An 18,219-nucleotide genomic window follows, 5' to 3' on the forward strand; every position below is an offset into this window, starting at 1 on the left:
ATAAATCGCTTCGAATGAAGCTGCTCACATAATTGTCATCGAACTTCACTTGGTAAGTTCGTTTGATTTTCAATTATTCCAATTACGATAAACGACTACCCGGCCGCGGCGTGCAGCTAGTAAGCATATATAGATTAAAGATATCATTTATAGAACGTAAATTAACACATCTTGTCAAATCAGAGTCGTCACTGGCGTTCGTGCGGCTTCTGGTTAATCACAAGATCACAAGGAGCTGAACCTACCTTAACGATTCCGTCCCTTCACGAACTTGACATTAGGAGAAATCATTAACTTGTACATGATGGTATCGTCGCTGCTTTATTGAATGTCACTGAAAGATTTACGCGGCTTATTATATAATTAAAATTACGGGTATTTAATCAATGTGATATTGAATGTTTAATAAATCATTGAACCATAATTACGGTGAGGGTCAGCGTAAAACATGAGGGGTGTATTTTAATGGTAGGTTACTGATGAAAGTTCCTATATATTTCCCACTTTTACGGTATGGTATGTAATTTTTGTTATTTATTGTGTCTGCTTTGTACCTACTGTCTACTGTCTACTATCTATGGTAATATCTGTGTGTTTATACCAGTCTTCTACTTCACATTTGCCTTCATATAAATCTTATTTACGATTCTATATTTCTTTCAGTCTTGTAAAGTTCCTTCGGCGATTCATTCTTACATGTAAATAAAATATACAAACATATTTTATTTATATGTTATTGCAATTCTTCTAACTGTAATGCAAGCTGGCCCGCGACAATACTCCATAATATATTTGCAGATTATGTTTTGATATGATCATTTAAATGATAAAATGTGTGTTCGGAGAAAATGATTTCGATTCTTGATCTTTATTATAGTGCGGTAAGAAATTCGAAAGTCCTTAATCGGCCCATTTGTCACGAAAATAATGCGCCATTGTTAAAAAATATCCGCCATCTTGAAGAAGTGATGCACCGTTAATTTTAAAACGCAATCCTAAATAACCACTGATTTTATTGTCCTAAATTACACTTAATGTTTTGTGTAGTTTTTAAAAAATACCAATTTGTTTTCCTGCTTCCTTGTTCAATGGCTTTTTGAAATAAGAGCGTTTTATTAAGCTGTTGGTTATTCCTTATTAGGGTTATAAAATATTTAAATCATGATTGTCATGATTTATCAACATAGTTTGAAAGTTGTTTCTGTGGTGGGTGATAAAACAACAAAATTTATTTATTCCTTGATAATTATTTAAATAGCCTTAAAACATATAATCATGTGAAAAATATGGAAATCATAAACTATATTTTAGCTCATAAGTGAAAGGTTAAACATAAGTGCAATCTAGGAGTTTATTTATTAAAGGAAATGATTATCACGACAGAACATGATTATAGCATTCAAATAATAGGCGTGTCAATCTTTTCTACAAATGAACGAGAATTATGGTAAATATTACTTTTGAAGTTTGTAAATTGGGTACTTTAATATAATTTCATATGCAACCTTAATTTAATTCATGGAATACGAATTGATTTATAGACCCCATAATATTATAATATGGTATTATTTTTTATTATTTATCCTTATCGATATATCAGGAAATAATAAATATATGTGTACATTGTTCGCATAACTGTTGCTCTCAAAATGCTGTAGGTACATATTTACATTAATCTTCATTGATATTATACCATAAACACTGTAAATAAAATTTTATAAACTAAACATTCACATAAAAGCGATGTGCTATATGCGGAAAATTGATCTTAATATCGTTTTGAACTATTATATAAAAATACGATTTCTCGATAGTTATGATATAACATATTGTAATTTTAAATTCGATGCATGACCGTTAAATTATGGAATACAGTAAAAGCGTAACAAATGCAGCGATTTATTATTGAATGAAAACTAATTCGACATTCGCGAAGGTTCTGTATAATTAAAAAAAAATATTTAACAAATCGTTAAACTGATCAACTACATTTACAAATACATATAAAACTATTTTCAATTGCAATTTCCATGTGTGCGTTTGGTAATTTCACGAAATGATTAGTAAGAAACTCATATAGCGCTCAAGTTAAGATTATATTAATGATGATTATTATATCATTTATACAATATAAGGAAAACAGTTTACTAAAAAGTAGTAAAATGAACGCTGAACGCTGGTTTTCCTTTTTCATTTTTTCAATTGTTACGATAGCCAGAGCATAGTAGCGTATAACAGATTTAAAGCGAATAAAAAGCATTTTATTATAGTAATTTCGTGAGACTGGTAGTGAAAATTTTATCTTACCTTTTTAAAGTGCAGACAGAGTTGACAAATTAATTTTATTAGTCAGTCACAATTGACGTGGAACCCAACAGAGACGGGTATTTTTCAATGCTACGTAACAGTTGAAATAATAGCTGGCTCGTGCTAGTTAATTGAAGGAACCAACCGATTAATTGTTGTTAATTAATTGTATAGACATGCCCGACACGGCAGGTGTACGGACAATTTGACAAATTTGTTCTTGACATAATGATTGTAATGTGATATTTGATTGCTGTGTTGTTTGGGTGTTATTAAAGAAGTGAAATATTACGTGTTCGGATATTTATTGGGCAGGTGAGTTACGACATGGTTTGGGTGTTAGACTTAGGTGCTGTTAAATAATTATCTGTTAGTTATGGTGTATTTAAGAATTGCTTACTTAAAATGAACTAAATGAATATATGTTATAAATAATTTATTCTTATTTTTCATAGATATTCTTCTATCAACCAAAAGTAAGCAGCATTGTGTTTCAAAATTTAATCTTCTTATAGTATCTATCTAATATAATAAATAGGAAAAAGACAATTTTTATGTTTTAACTCCTACACGGACCCATATATTATCTCGATTACTATCCATATTAATGTGATATAAATAATCATTCATTTAAATTATTATCAAATAAAAAAAAGTTAAACATTTAACAATAAACAATGATCAATTTATTATGACATAAACGATTCACTGTTATTTTATTTGGAAGTTCTATAAGATTAATGGATGTATTATTCCTTTATCTGGTCTATTTAGCATTTTAAACAAATATGAGCAATCAATAAAAGATGATAGATATGTGGTAGCTAACTGTTAACGGAAACTGTCCGTTGACCTTTCATGCAAAATAAATATAGTATTTTGATATATTTAGAAAAGGCCATATAATATATGACTATGTAGGTAGATATTTAACGTTCCTCTTTCGTTTTAGTTTCATTCAATATATATTTTGGATTCCTTTGGATTCAATTTGCAATGAGGAAAAGAACTCTGGTGGCTTAAAGTAGGGGTTACAAAAAATAATAGCTCAATCAAGTAGCAAGATTCAAGTTCACAATATCTATTACTAGCTGCGCCCCGCGGTTTCACCCGCCTTAGTCCATATCCCGTAGGAATATCGGGATAAAAAGTTGCCTATATGCTTTTCCAGTTCTCCAGCTATCTACGTACCAAACTTCATTGCAATCGGTTCAGTAGTTTTTGCGCGAAAGAGCAACAAACATACACATCCTTACAAACTTTCGCATTTATAATATTATATTAGTAGGATATAAAGCATCGCTTCCCGCATATGTATGTATTGTAATGCTTAGATCTTTAAAACTGCACAATGGATTTTGGTATTTTATTTTGTTAATAGATTGAGTGATTCAACAGGATGATTTATATGTATAGTAACGTCTATGAAACTATTCCGAAATTAAAGTGTGCGAAGCCGCGTGCATTAGCTAGCAATTAATAATATAAGGGATAATTGTCGTATAATTCCAAAAAAATATACTAGTGGTAAGAACACTAAGAATTTATAAAACAACGATACAAACATGATTCCCGCAACAACATTAATAATACCATCAGAACGAGCAAAAACTCTTATAAATTCTCCTTTTTTTCAGATCAATTCATCAATCCGAGCGGTTTGTTCCGGGCACAAATTACAACACCAGCAAATAAGGTAAGGCTTAGGTTTTAGAGTCAGTTCATAGAAACATTGACTTACTTGCAGTTGTAACGGCAGTGTCCGCCGGAGCACTAGCAATTAGCTATCTTTGACGTTTTTAATCGATATAGCTAATTGATGTAATTGTTTTGTTGAAGTAACAGTAAATAATTGATTTCGCTGTAATTTATAATATTTTAACATTTATGAAAACACTATTTAACACGAAATAATTAGGTATCAGTTTCTAAGCTTATTATAATATCAAATTTTTAGAAATACCATTGGAAATTATATCATTCACCGAGATGAAAATAAGCCTATGTCACTCTCCAGTCTTCTCTATCTCCAGACACAAAATTCACATATAAAAACAGAAAGTAAAAGAAGGATAAACAAACAAACGAACACATTATCGCATTTATGATATTAATGGGTATGGAAACTTCTCTAATAATGTGATAGTATGTAGTCTAATATTCTAAATATGAAAGTTTGTTTGTTTGGATGTTTATCCGTTAATCACGCTGAAGCTCCTGAACAAATTTTTATGAAATTTGGTATACAGACAGGATATAAGCTGTCTTGGGTGTTGGGATACACATAGTTTTTATCCCGATTAAACTTGGAATAAAACAGGAAGCTTGATATCCACGGGTGGAGCGTCTAGTTATCAATAAGAATAATAATCGCGACAAAACATTCATGTAAACTTTTCTAAATTAATTATAATTTTCTTCGGAAAATAAGACGGAAAGCAAGGCTTTCATAAGTATGGGATCTATCACTTATCAAATTCATCTCAAGAGTTAAACAAACATCGAATTTATTGTTCGTGTCACGCTTTCATACACGTGGAGATCTCTCATTGATACGGTTGTTAAATAATTGTTATTTTCCATACAATAATACAAATGAGTTTTTTAAGAAAGTAGGCCTCATGTTATATTGTTTGTAAATTTTAATTTGTTGAATCAAGTATGCGGTAGGTTACACGCCAGTTTACTTTCATTTAGTTTAAAAAACTCAATTTGTGGTTTACTTGACGAAAATGACATAATATATGTAATTATAATGAAAGTCTTGTTATATAAAATGAGACACATCGTTGGGATACTTTTACGCAGCGAGCTTTAAGAGAAAATTTTATTTATACGTTACAGCCGTTTAATTACATTATAAATTTTAAACCTAGTTTCACAAACACATGAGACATGTATACTTGTTGTTATATTTAATTTGAAACACTTAAAGCATTTATTATAATTATAATTATAACAATGTATAATTTAAAATGATCTCGAAAAATACTGTTCACGCAGGCTCTTCTCATTTGAAAACCATCAAATCTCTTTAGTGAATTGTACTAACATTATAAATGCGAAAGTTTATGAGGCTGGATGTATGATGTATGTATTTGTTGGTCGTTTTTTTATTTGAAAACCACAGCACGGATTTTGATTATTCATGGTAGTTTGGTAGCTTGGTAGCATATGATGTCCTCCCATAACAAATGAGTTAAAGCAATACTTGATTTTACGACGTGCACGGTTAGTACTATTATAAAAATATATACCTCATAAACTAATAACTTCCTACAAGCCATTAAAATAATATAACAGTTTATCCTGAAGGAACATATTCCCAAGCTCATTACGGCGAAAGCTCAATAATTACTTGTAATAACAATAGCAAACGGAGTCAATTATTTGTTAAATATAACAGCTATTAGTCTTGTATGCGTTCAAATGAGGAAACATATTGATATCTGTCTAACACTATGCGTATTTAAACTGCGATTTATAGGTTATTTCGCTCCACCTCAATATAAAATGTGTTAATGATTATTGTTATTCTAGAATGAAATGTCTTCTTTTTATTTATGGCAACTTATATTTCACGTATATATATTTTAACATTTGGAAGAGATCGTCAAAGAATTCATAATGAATTAAAAATATATCGTTTGTTTTAAGGACGGTAAGTTAAATTAAATAATCAAATGTAAGTGCAGAATGGGTCCACTGAATATTTATTTAAGGTCTAACGTGGTCTAAAAGCTAGTTGGTGTATAGATTACGTTACGAGAGTGGTTGGTGTAAACATTACAACTGATTTCACTCGAACTCGCTACTGGTATTGGCCCCTGAATTGTAGGTCGATGTTCATGAGAGTTCTAGTATTGTGCTAATGTAAAACTGTTTATATATTGTTTTATCTGTGAGGAATGTATAAAAATGTTGTTCATAATATGCCGTTTAATATTTCCAAATAATTTTTAGGAAAGGAATCTGAAAATCTCATAAAGAGTATGTTTGAGATCGAGTTATAAACTAACAATGTTTCGTTATTTTAATGAAACTATTGTAGGATGTAATTGGCGCCCTGAGCTTTAGTAATACCACAGATAACATAATACTATACTAGCTAATAGTCACAGATATAGTTCTTACAGATAAATTATATTTACCGTTCTACATGCATTTAGTCAATAATTATACATCAACACATTACAGAGATATGATCAATTTTAAATTTATGAAACAAAAATACCTCCTTTGCTGTGAGTGTGTGTTTCTCCTTTTGCTATTTAGACGGAAGTATAAAATTTAGGTGTACTCCTATTTAATCATTATTTCTGATATGTTTATATACTTTCCCATATATTAAGTCAATAATATAACTAGAACTTCTTTGAATGGACAACTTACTCGTTTTGCATTTAAATAATACAAAAATAATAAATGTATATTAAATTTCATTACGAAAAAACTTCCATGTGATCCATACATACATTGTACACAAACAATGTCATTTATTAATACGTATACTAATATTATTTAAATTCTAGACCTATTCTAGACAACTGAATCAAAGCTTGGTCGTTAATTATAACAGAATAATGAATAAACATTTTAATCAATATATGCTTATCTAAAAATGATTATACTTGAATATATTAAAAATAGAAATCGCTTACGGCAAGTAAAGTCAATGTTATCATTGCCCACATTCCAGTTAAATAGTAGACTCTCAGAGCTAGCAATAGAATTACCGGCGTTAAAATAATAAGCTATAATATTGTATGTACCATTGATTTAACGTTTTTATATTATTGCTTATGAGCCGGGTCTTCGACACGCATTAGGTACTATATTCAGAATGAAAGATACGTTAGATAGTATTTATTATTTCATGTGTTATTTTAATTTTAAGCTTAAATCATACAAGAATTGTAATTGTAATCATAAATAGTAGATTCAACTTTTGAATAGCAAAAATACACTACAAAATAAATATAAAAACTGTTTAGGACTTTAAGCTTTTCTGATCCATTGTGTGTGTAAAGTTTTCCATTCCTCTCTAATTCTCTTTAGTTAAACTTAAGCCATCTTTACCATGAATTTTCAGAAGTTTTCATTCTTTATTTACCTTACCTACATTGAAGCGCACGTCAACACTTTCGCGTTCCCTGCTATTTCTTTTGCCATAATAAAATAAACAAATAGTGCGAATCCTAGAAACGTGCACGAAACCGCAGTCCACTATTTGCTTGGTGGGTTAATGGTGCAAGTCTCGCTGTAAGGGAAAGCCTTTACCGGCTGAGATAATGTGCGGTTGGCAACAACCTGTTTGTTACCCCTGCGTGTATGTCTGTTACGTTATGGGGACGTGTTCCTTATTAATAAACCCAATTAATGTTCGACATTCAAAAATTATATGAAAAAAAAAATATAGCCTTATTGTAATCCCCTTTTCGTGACTGTAACAAAATGGGGAGGTGTATCTTATTATTTCAAAATCATTAAAAATCGTTTTAAATGTATATAGTGCAAAATATAATGGCGTTTCTTAATAAACATTTTTAGAATAGTATCTAAAATGTAGGCATGGCATATCCATATCCATCATCGTTTAAATTTTATACATAGTATAGGTACCAAATTTAAATTAAATATATTTCCTAATGTTTCAATAAATTATTTAACACTTTTAATATCCTTGATAGTTTAGAGTAATACTTATAGCTGCGCCCCGCGGTTACACCCGCGTTAGTCCGTATCCCGTAGGAATATCGGGATAAAAAGTTGCCTATATGTTATTCCAGTCGTCCAGCTGTCTACGTACCAAATTTCATTGCAATCGGTTTAGCAGTATTTGCGTGAAAGAGCAACAAACACACACACACACATCCTTATAAACTTTCGCATTTATAACATTAGTAGGATTTTCCTCCATACAGTGATTTTACAATATAAATGCATTGTGTCGTCATTAATTACAATATACTCACCCTATTCGCATATAGTTAACTGGCGCCAAAGCATTATGTTTAAAAATAACGCCTTTTTTACATTAAAATAATATTTCTTATTTGCATGTGTATTTCTAATAGAGATAAGCACGGATAAAAAGTGTGATATAAAGTTAAACTGATCGTAGACTGCTAGTAGGTAACTACTTAAAATGGAAAAACTATTTTTTTCTTTTTTTTTGTGACGTTCCTGTGTTGCTGTTATAACTTATATGACACTTTGTCAAAAGATCTTTGTAGGTTTGTCCGATTGTAAAATCCAAAAGTAAAATATGTATCCAATAAATTTTATTCATTATGAGAAATGGAACGATTAACAATGTAAACTTTGTTTACCATCCAACCTATCTTATGTATCTCAACATAATTAAATACATTATATTTGTTGGTTTATACCAAAAAAGCTTAAACCGATTTATAAATTTCTTACACCATTAAAAAGGAAGGTAAGTTATTAATCACATAGGGAAAATGTTTTTTGATGAGTCGGTACAAGCATCGGGTACAATCATCTCAATTATGTGATGTAATATCATGTTATAATGATCGGTGAAATTTTCGTATTTAACGGTAGTGAATCGGTATCACTGGTAATAAATAACCGAATGCAGAAAGTAAAGAATTATCGATAAAAGATTTACGTGATACATAAGTAAAAGTAACATGCTTACTGAATTACGGACCTCGATAAATCTGTCGGATTACCTTTTGTATTATTATCTTAAAAAATTTATTGCGCACAATATTTTAACAGGACAGCGCATATCATTTGTGTTATTTAAATATTTATTTATATAAATAGCACATAAATATATAATAACATCAATTAAGATTATGTAAATCAAAATTAAATGTATTTATTTACTCAATGATACACCAGCAGTACAATGATATGATTCATTTGCAATTAAGTTAGGAAATTATTTTCTCGTAATTGCTTACAATATAAGGCGTACGCATAATAACAATCGAAAACATATAACATTTTTGTAGACAACAGAAAAAAATAATAGTTTAGAGAATTATAATTAATAATTATCACACTGAAATAATTACGCAGTATAGTACATTAAGATTAGGTTTTATAATATTCCTCTACATATGCAACAAGAAACCTAAATTTAATTCCTCAAAAAATGTAAAAAAATAATCGGTAGATAAGTACCTACATTCTTAATCAATCCGGCTCGCGCTTATACGTTTAATTTTATTAGCTTAAATAACGGTTGTTACGAACCATTACCTACATTATTGCTGTACTTACATTGTTATATCCTAATTAACAAGTGTGATCACATTAAGTTTTTGTACCGCGCGATTAAATTATAAACCTATCGAAATAACCTCTCTGTTCTATCAGGCCAATTAAGAAGTCATTGATCTGGCTGCCAATAAGAAGTTATGTTTAATGATATAGTATGGATAAAAGGCAGTTTTAAGCGCCACGGAAAGAATTTACGACTGAAAAGAAAGATTGAACTGGGAAGAGTGAGGAAAAGCAAATGGGCGTCTTAAATTTTATTAGCTTTGTCATGAAGATAACCAAATAATAACTTATACGATATATTACTGCTTTGGACAACGTAGAAGTGCGCTAACTCTTCAAAGCTTCAAATTACCATGAAAACATGTCGATTTATATAAAAAAACGATCTTTACAAACTGTTTGTACGAAGCTGCGCTTGTATAATATGAATGCTTTTTTACAATAAACTAGTTACAGAACCGGATTACAAGTTGAAAATGTATAAACCCAACTATACTTAGGAAATAGATTTATTTCTTGTCTGTTAAAGGTAAACCTTTGTATTATATATTTAGAACAGAAACGTAGAAAGAATGGTTACAAAAAAAGTGACTATACTCAAAATTAGATCTCATATTTCTTCCTTTTCAAAATATTAAGGTTTGCTTTCGTCCTTTTAAGTTTAAAAATCTTATTTAATACATGCCGATATCACATTTTTTTTTATTGAATTGTTTTCTTTGGTCACATTTGTAATTATTATATTAACTACTTTATAAAACTCACACTGTTGCTAATTTGATATAGACTTCACTCCTATTATTATAGTCGATAAGACCAATTATAACCACTTAATACAAAGTTTTTTTAAATACTCAAAATCCAGTACAAATATGAATTTTGTTATTATTGTGGATATATTCGATAATTTTACTTTACAATAATTGCTTTCTAAGAATAACGTATCATAAATAAAAGAAAACACATGCAGTGATTGGTTTTTATCCCTTGTTAATAGATTCATGAATTATTTAAATTTGTTTTATCAGTGTACAATAAATTATTGCTCCAGGAAATAGAAGATACATAGGTAGTCGTGCTTAACAAAGTAAAGCATTACCACCGAGCATAACATTTGCCTTTCTATTTATTAAATAAACTATAGTTATAAACGTTTCCTTTTTTTGTTTTAAAAAGTATCGATTTGGAATATTTCCTCGACTTTATCATCGTAAACTTTCGCTCTCCATGCTTTGTTTGACGCAAATTGCGGTCATTATATTGCAATTCAATGTCATCTGCGTCGCATAGATAATATTGTAGACGTGGTTGTTCTTAACATCATATAAAATTAAACTTATATTCAAAGCAGGTTTCATTCTTTCATTTCGACACAGTGTGGCCGTCTGTAAAATTCGAAATTTCAACGTGCAATATTGATATTTATTTTAAAATAGTGGAATGAAAAATGTAGTGTTCAAATTATTTTATATGTATAATATATTGTTTAAATTATATAAATATATATCATATATTTTTTTTTTAATTTCTAAATGCAAAGTGTACCGACTCACACTTACCCAGACCAATTTTGGTTGTATGCGTATAACCATGTAAGTTGATTTATTAACAAAAAATAATTGAACAAATTCGTAAGTGTATCTTTAAAGATATAATTGAGTTCAATAAACGTATATAAAATGCTCATTATCACATTTTATGAAATAGATCTGTTATTTTGATCGTTGCTTCAGGTTATTCACATCTTGTTTAAGGTTTTTATCCTATGTTTTTTTGCTGAGAAGGAACTCGAATAATTAATATAAATATGAAACGTCGAGAAATAAAATTAATCAGTAGTTTGAACAGGAACACAACTTGCAATAAATATCTACTAATTTTACTAGTGAAATATCAAACATTCTTCTTCTACATAATAAAGAGAAATGTTTTTATTTTAGTGATTAATTTTTGATAGTGAGTTTAGTTTAATCCTATATGTTACATTAAATACCAAATGAAACGTTTTTATACTAAAACATAATAATGAAGGTCGAATTCGAGTGTGCTTTTTAAATACGAAGTTCGATCGAAATTAAGTTGACTTTTTTTGTTAATGATACGTAGATCAATATCCATCTTATTATTGTATGAAACAATTTTCTTCCATAATACAATATACAAAAGTCCAAGGTCAGCGTTAGACTATGATAACATTAAATTAACTGTCCAATATGTAACGGAAAACATTACGTGGATCGCATGTCCAAAAGCTCAAAATACTAAGACGGGCGTTTCTGACCAAACCACTCGTAATGGATTAAGCTCTAAATCGTTTAAATGGCCTGTATCCCTGGTGTGGAAATATGGCTATTTCATTTGTTTTAACAAAAACGTTGGCTTGATAGGCCGGGACTATTATAAAAAGTATAAGATTGATTTACAACTTTTATCTGGTTTGAAAATAACATCTAAAAAATTATTTTTTGCCCACTGCGTAGACCAACTTTTTACTTTATGAAGCTCGAATGTTGAATATAAAAAAAATAACTTCTTGTATATTTTATCGCAAAACAGAATAGCACGATTCCCCATCGTTAATTGCCGCAAAAATGTGTACCGAAATGTTGCCAACTTCTTTCGTTTAATAGTTGTGATCGTAAAATTCACCAATTAAACTAGATGGGGTTGCACTCTCAGGTCGCAAGGCATAAATGGTAGCGCCAATTAAGATAATCCGTAGTTTGTGCGTCACATTCTAAAAACTTAACTATTTTTCATTCCAGTTTTACCAGTCCAAGTTTTCTGTGATTTTTTCTAGTGTCTAATAAATCTTATTTTACATTATTTAAATTTAGCTTATAAACAATTTTGTCTTTAAGCTATTTCTATCAATAAACTGTATGACACAATTGAAAACTTCGTTTTAGCGCTTCTGAAGGAAGTCTTGTCACGGTGTAGTTAAGTGTATTTGTTAAGCTTTCATTTTTTTAAATAATTAAATAAATAATGTTGTGCTCACTACTGTCAAGTCCTGTAACTTACAGCCCATATTATAAAATACACTATAACCTTATAAAAATACGTTCATGCTTCGTTTATAACCTCATATCCGATGTAAGGCTACTTGATAAGGAAACCAAGACATCGGAATATAGCATAATAACAGAGCTGTAAACGGTTTTATATAGAAACAACCAATAATTGCGGAATGATGTACACCTTCCGCCCCCTCGACAGCATGTGAATATGTCGACTTTATTAATCTTGGAAATTGAGCCTACGGCTCTGTTTCAGGCCACATTTCTGACGAATGAATAGTATAACGATTAGGCGGTTTTTATAACTATACCTAGTAAATAATTATAACAACGATTTGAAATAAAGTATATACGTAACCCACACATAATTTAATTAAAATAGTGAACATCTATGATGTTACTAATTGGTAAATAAAAAAAATACATATTTTCATAGCAACTAGAAGTGATGTCTATAAGGAAATGAAAATGTTGAAATCGTAATTTTATAATCTTAAAGCACGCAGGTGTCAGGGCCTAATGACCCGCAGTCGAGTTTCATCTTTCTTTCTATTACAACTTAATGTGAAGTTAATGATGACGAATCTATTTGTTTTCTCATATGGGAACACTTTTGTCATTCCATTTTGTTCATTGTATAAATTCCATTACTTGTATTGTAAACGCCATTACTGAAATATGTTAATACGTAGAAATTTTAGTATACAGTAATAATACTATAAAATTACAATTTTTATTACATAATTAATCAAAATGTGATACATTATAACTTTAAAAAAATGTTAAATCATCGCATATAAGGGTCTTGCGAAAACAAAAATTATTGTTTAGACATGCATTAAAATATAATCTACGTCATCATCCAATAAATGTCAATATTTAATGTTTATTAACACTTATTTAAAAGATTTCATACAATAAAATCAAAACAACATCAACTGTACACCTACTAAAATATTATGATGTCATATAAAACTAGATTGCAATTAAGCCCTTTGAGGTATCCGAATAGGAAATGTTCATTATCGGATATCGCAATTAAGTTTATTTAATCTGGTTTTCTTGAGATATAAATTTGATAAGCATGTTGTGCTATCGTATTGCTCATTAATGCTTAAACATTTTAATGCAACTAATAGGCGTCAGAAATGTCATATTAATTAATGTTATGAATAAAACGACTACTTTTTTTTGTTTTATTTGCAATAAACGTTCTTGTCAAAGCAAAATCAGCTACTTTGTGCATTAGAATCAATATACATATTTTTTTTACTCAATTATAATTGCATTTATTCATATTATTGTAATCTACATGTAATGTTACTTTATACAAATGTAATATATAATTTTCTTAGTTTAATATGTAATTATTCCTTAATATATGCAGTATCCAACATCTATGTATTGTTTCGTGTTGGTTGCCTGGGAGAGACTGGTCTTTCATAAGCCATAATGTCGCTTATTGTAAAATTTGTTTTAAATATTTGTATTTTTATATATAATATTGTTTAATTCATTAATTAATAACTAAAAACATAATTTTTACGTACCTCTACCCATAATTAGAGAGTATTCATAAATCTTTATTACGTAAAGCCAAAGATGGTCAAACTATTTTTCATACCTTATTTAGACTACGAGATTCCTAAGAACCTGTAACATAAGTGCTCTTGTTATTATGAAGATGCACCCATATGTCGTATGAAAATTTGTTCTAATTTTATTTTTTCAACACAGTATTACTTTTAAGCAGGACCTATACTAATATTATAAAGCTGAAGAGTTTGTTTGTTTAGTTAAACGCGCTAATCTTAGGAGCTACTGGTCCGATTTGGAAAACTCATTCAGTATTAGATAACCCATTTATTGAAGGAGGCTTTAGGCTATATAAGATCAGGTACTGCGTGGGTAAAGCCGCGGAGTACAGCTAGTTTTAAATAAAAATAATGAGTCATTTAAAAAAAAAAGCGCCGATGTACTTATAACGAGAAATTTAAATAATTGCAAACTTATTTGTCTGCATCCTTTTTAATTACCAAGTAGATAAAGTCGTTTTAATCGTAACAACCGACGTTCATATTACAAGCCTTCATCCCTACATCAATAATTATTATCAACACTTCAATTTTTCAAACACCCATTATGCTACCTATTACAAGTTTAAGATAAGGAAGATTGATACTATAACCACAGAGTTGCATTATTAACACCCTGTCAGTGGTAAAGGAACGACGGACAAACATTACGTATTGAATTCAATTTACACGTTCTTGTCTCGTGGTATGGAGTATTTATTTGCATATTTTTACATAGTTAGTACTGAGGTAGCTACATGTCAATTTGTGTGACACACGACAGATACTCCAGTAAATTATCGGCTTTACTCAATACCGATTAAAATGTAAATTGTATTTTAAGGCACCTAATTGCTGGCTTAATGCTCGATCGCATATACAAGATATTTGAGTATCATTACATAGTATAAAACAAAATCGCTTTCTCTGTCCCTATGTCTTGCTTACATCTTTAAAACTGCCCAACGGACTTTGATGGGGTTTTATTTCAATAAATATAGTGATTCAAGAGGAAGGTTTATATAATAACATCTATACAAAATAAAAAAAATAAAAATAAAAACAATCTAAAATCTATTACACTACTCCGAATGAACTCGTGCGAAGCCGCGGCCAAAAGCTAGTATCTAATAAAAGGTTTTTGCATTCCCTATTTTTTTTTTTATGACGAATGCTTGAAAGAAGGCAGAACTATAATAATGACATTCTGCGAGAATTCCACCCATGATATGCCTAATTGTAGAACCATTTGAGGGCTTTAAATAATTACTTCAATTACAGACAAGACTGGTTTCAGGATTCCATTTTGCCTAACAGTGGTCACCTAGAGATTTATGGTGTTGATACCTTTCCTCCCACAGGCTGTCTAACAATTTATCTTACTCTGCGTTGGACATTAGCAGATGGTTATTTGTGTGGTCGGTGAACTATCAACAATTATGGGTAAATCGGTTTAGCTTACAAAAGGAATTGTTTATCAAACGTTCCTTCCTACTGCATACGGTATAATATTAAAGTATGCTAAATATCTTCTAATATACCATTGTTACCATACGTTATATTGGTTGTTAAATTCAAAATAGTTTCGCGTACTTGTATAGGAGACAATCAAGAGTTTGACTTAAAATAAAATTATCTCAGCACGTCTTGTGTTATATAATATATCAATAAATACTTATTAATCATAATATTTTTTATGAATAGATGTGATACAATGTAATTTTGTCTTTTCAGATAAATAACCATGGGTTGTTCAAGACTACTAATCAAATTGGTGTTCCTGGGCTTAGTACTTCACACACATAGTGCGCCGTCAAGACGATCGCGAGACGCATCTCTCCCAGAGGAAACGAGCACCAGCCGACAAAGCAAATTGCAAGAGAAATTTAAAGAGACTACCACAACAGAAACACCTGCACCCAATAACAGACGCAATAAAGCATTGAACTTATTTGGTTACTTCCCATCTTACTTGTCATCGGGCCTAGACTACAGTGAAGACGATGATGATGACGTCACTTTTTCTGTAAACGATGACAATTTCGATGACGATGACTTATCACGTACCATTCCATCGAGACGCCGACAGCAGAATAAGAAGAAAAATGGTAATGGAGAATCTTTCCCCAATGATAACATCAACTCTCTCCAATATGACAACTCTCCCATCTTCTATATCAGATTACCGCCAACTCCATACATGTTTGTACCAGGGTTAGGTTATGTGTCACAACCACCAAGTCTTGGCCCACCGATGCCTCCAATGCTGCCACAGAGTGTCCCATCCCAAGTGTCTGATCCTTTTATTAATTTGCCTTTGGACTTCGTGTCAAATGGTAAACCTACAGGAGTTTATCAATGGAGTGGCGCGCCTGCTTTCCCTCAAGTGCCACAGATGCCTATGGACCCATATGGATTTGGCGGACCTCAACAACTGATGCCTTCTGGATCTCGCCCCAGCTACAATACTCCATCATATCTAAAACCGAAACCAAAACCAGCTCCGAGTAATTCTAAGATCACCAACTTGAAGGGTCCGTACGTGTTTAACGGAAAACCTGGCGATAGCGTTTACGTGTTACGAGACACTTATAACTCCATTTATTCGGATGCTCTTCAGAATTTCTATCCTTAAGATTTTGTTTATTGGTACATGAAGTTAAATGGCTCGTATCGAGCCCACATTACTTTGGAGTCTGATGAGATATTAATGTATAATAGCTACATAAAATTGCAATAGGCTTAGATGTAATAAGGTTGTCAATGTTTGCGACAAGGATCGTTTAATGTTCACAAATTTGAAAAGACAAATACTTAGATGTATTTTAAAATGATTGATATTAATATACGAAATTTAACATAGTTTTTGGATGACGCCCAATGTATTTAAGTCACACACAGCCACAGTAGGTATATACAACCTACAGAGGTTCCGAAGAAATACGCCTGTGTAGTACTACATAATATGTATAATTCGTTATAGTCATCTAGTAACATATTATGTGTTTAATTTATTATTAAAGTTCTAAGAACAATATACTTATCTTTATATTTATTATGTAAGTAATTAAATGTAATACTAGATAATAAAGATTTTCTACATAATAAAGGTTTCGTTATCGATGTAATCAACAATATAGGAGATTATTAATTTAGCAACTGTCTTAAGTAATTTTGAGTCAGAGTAAGCAATAGATAGTTTTGTAAGCATTAGTTATCTACTTACATTTTCATAATTTATTTTATTAAATTAACTTTGAACTAATTTATTTTTATAGAATAAGACGTACAAAACTGTGCTCAAAATGCGTGCTAAAACCGTCCCTTATGTTTAAATTTAAGAATAATGCATTTTGCTCATAATTTATTTAATTTAAGACTTATGTATCTACGTTATAAAGGTCCACATTATTTACCTATTTATGTGATAGATAGATAATTAAATCTACTAAGGCTAAAAGCTCTCGTTTGAAAAATGCATATTACGAGTAAAATAAAATAAATGTGAAAATTTTTGAAAAATAATCGAATGTGTTCTGGTAAAAAGTATGTAAAGTTTTATTCTTGTACTTAAGCATTATTTGTACAATTGATAATAATATTGACTGAAAAAATTATTTCGATACTATTTTTGTGTATTTACTATTAAATGATATCTAATAAAAACGAGATGAAAACATGCTTCTACTTATTTCCCTTACTTCTCAATCTAGCTAAAATAGAGTTGCTATAGATAAAAAGTTATTATGATTATGATAATTCACTTATTTCGGTAAAAGCTTGTCAATTTTGTATTAAATACTTAACGTTAAACGTTAGGAATAAAATCCTTAGTAACATAAAGTCCCGAGGCCTCTAGTGAGTATGGGGCAGATTATATGTAACATCATCGTTTCACTGATCGATTTTCTTAATGGACAAGTAGGTGGTCAACCTTCTGTGTTCTGCCAGACCGAGAGTTTTTTTTTGTGAGTACCCACGCGGATTTGAATCTAGATCCCTTCGGTTCTACCCTCACGCGTTAACCATTGTGCCAAAGAGGCGGTGGGAAAACC

General features: G+C 30.3%; 1 protein-coding gene across 1 annotated transcript in view; it reads left to right on the top strand.

The window, feature by feature from the left end:
- The window catches only part of LOC119832230, a 55,051-nt gene extending 37,214 nt beyond the window's left edge, over positions 1-17,837 (top strand). The window contains exons 3-4 of the mRNA XM_038355883.1: positions 3,945-4,003; positions 15,899-17,837. Coding sequence (XP_038211811.1) covers positions 15,909-16,799 — 891 coding nt within the window. The 5' untranslated portion in view covers positions 3,945-4,003; positions 15,899-15,908 and the 3' untranslated portion in view covers positions 16,800-17,837. The remainder of the gene's footprint in view (positions 1-3,944; positions 4,004-15,898) is intronic.
- Positions 17,838-18,219: the final 382 nt, after the last annotated feature.

This window comes from Zerene cesonia, chromosome 15, assembly GCF_012273895.1.
Source record: "Zerene cesonia ecotype Mississippi chromosome 15, Zerene_cesonia_1.1, whole genome shotgun sequence".
NCBI classification, from domain to species: Eukaryota; Metazoa; Arthropoda; class Insecta; order Lepidoptera; family Pieridae; genus Zerene; species Zerene cesonia.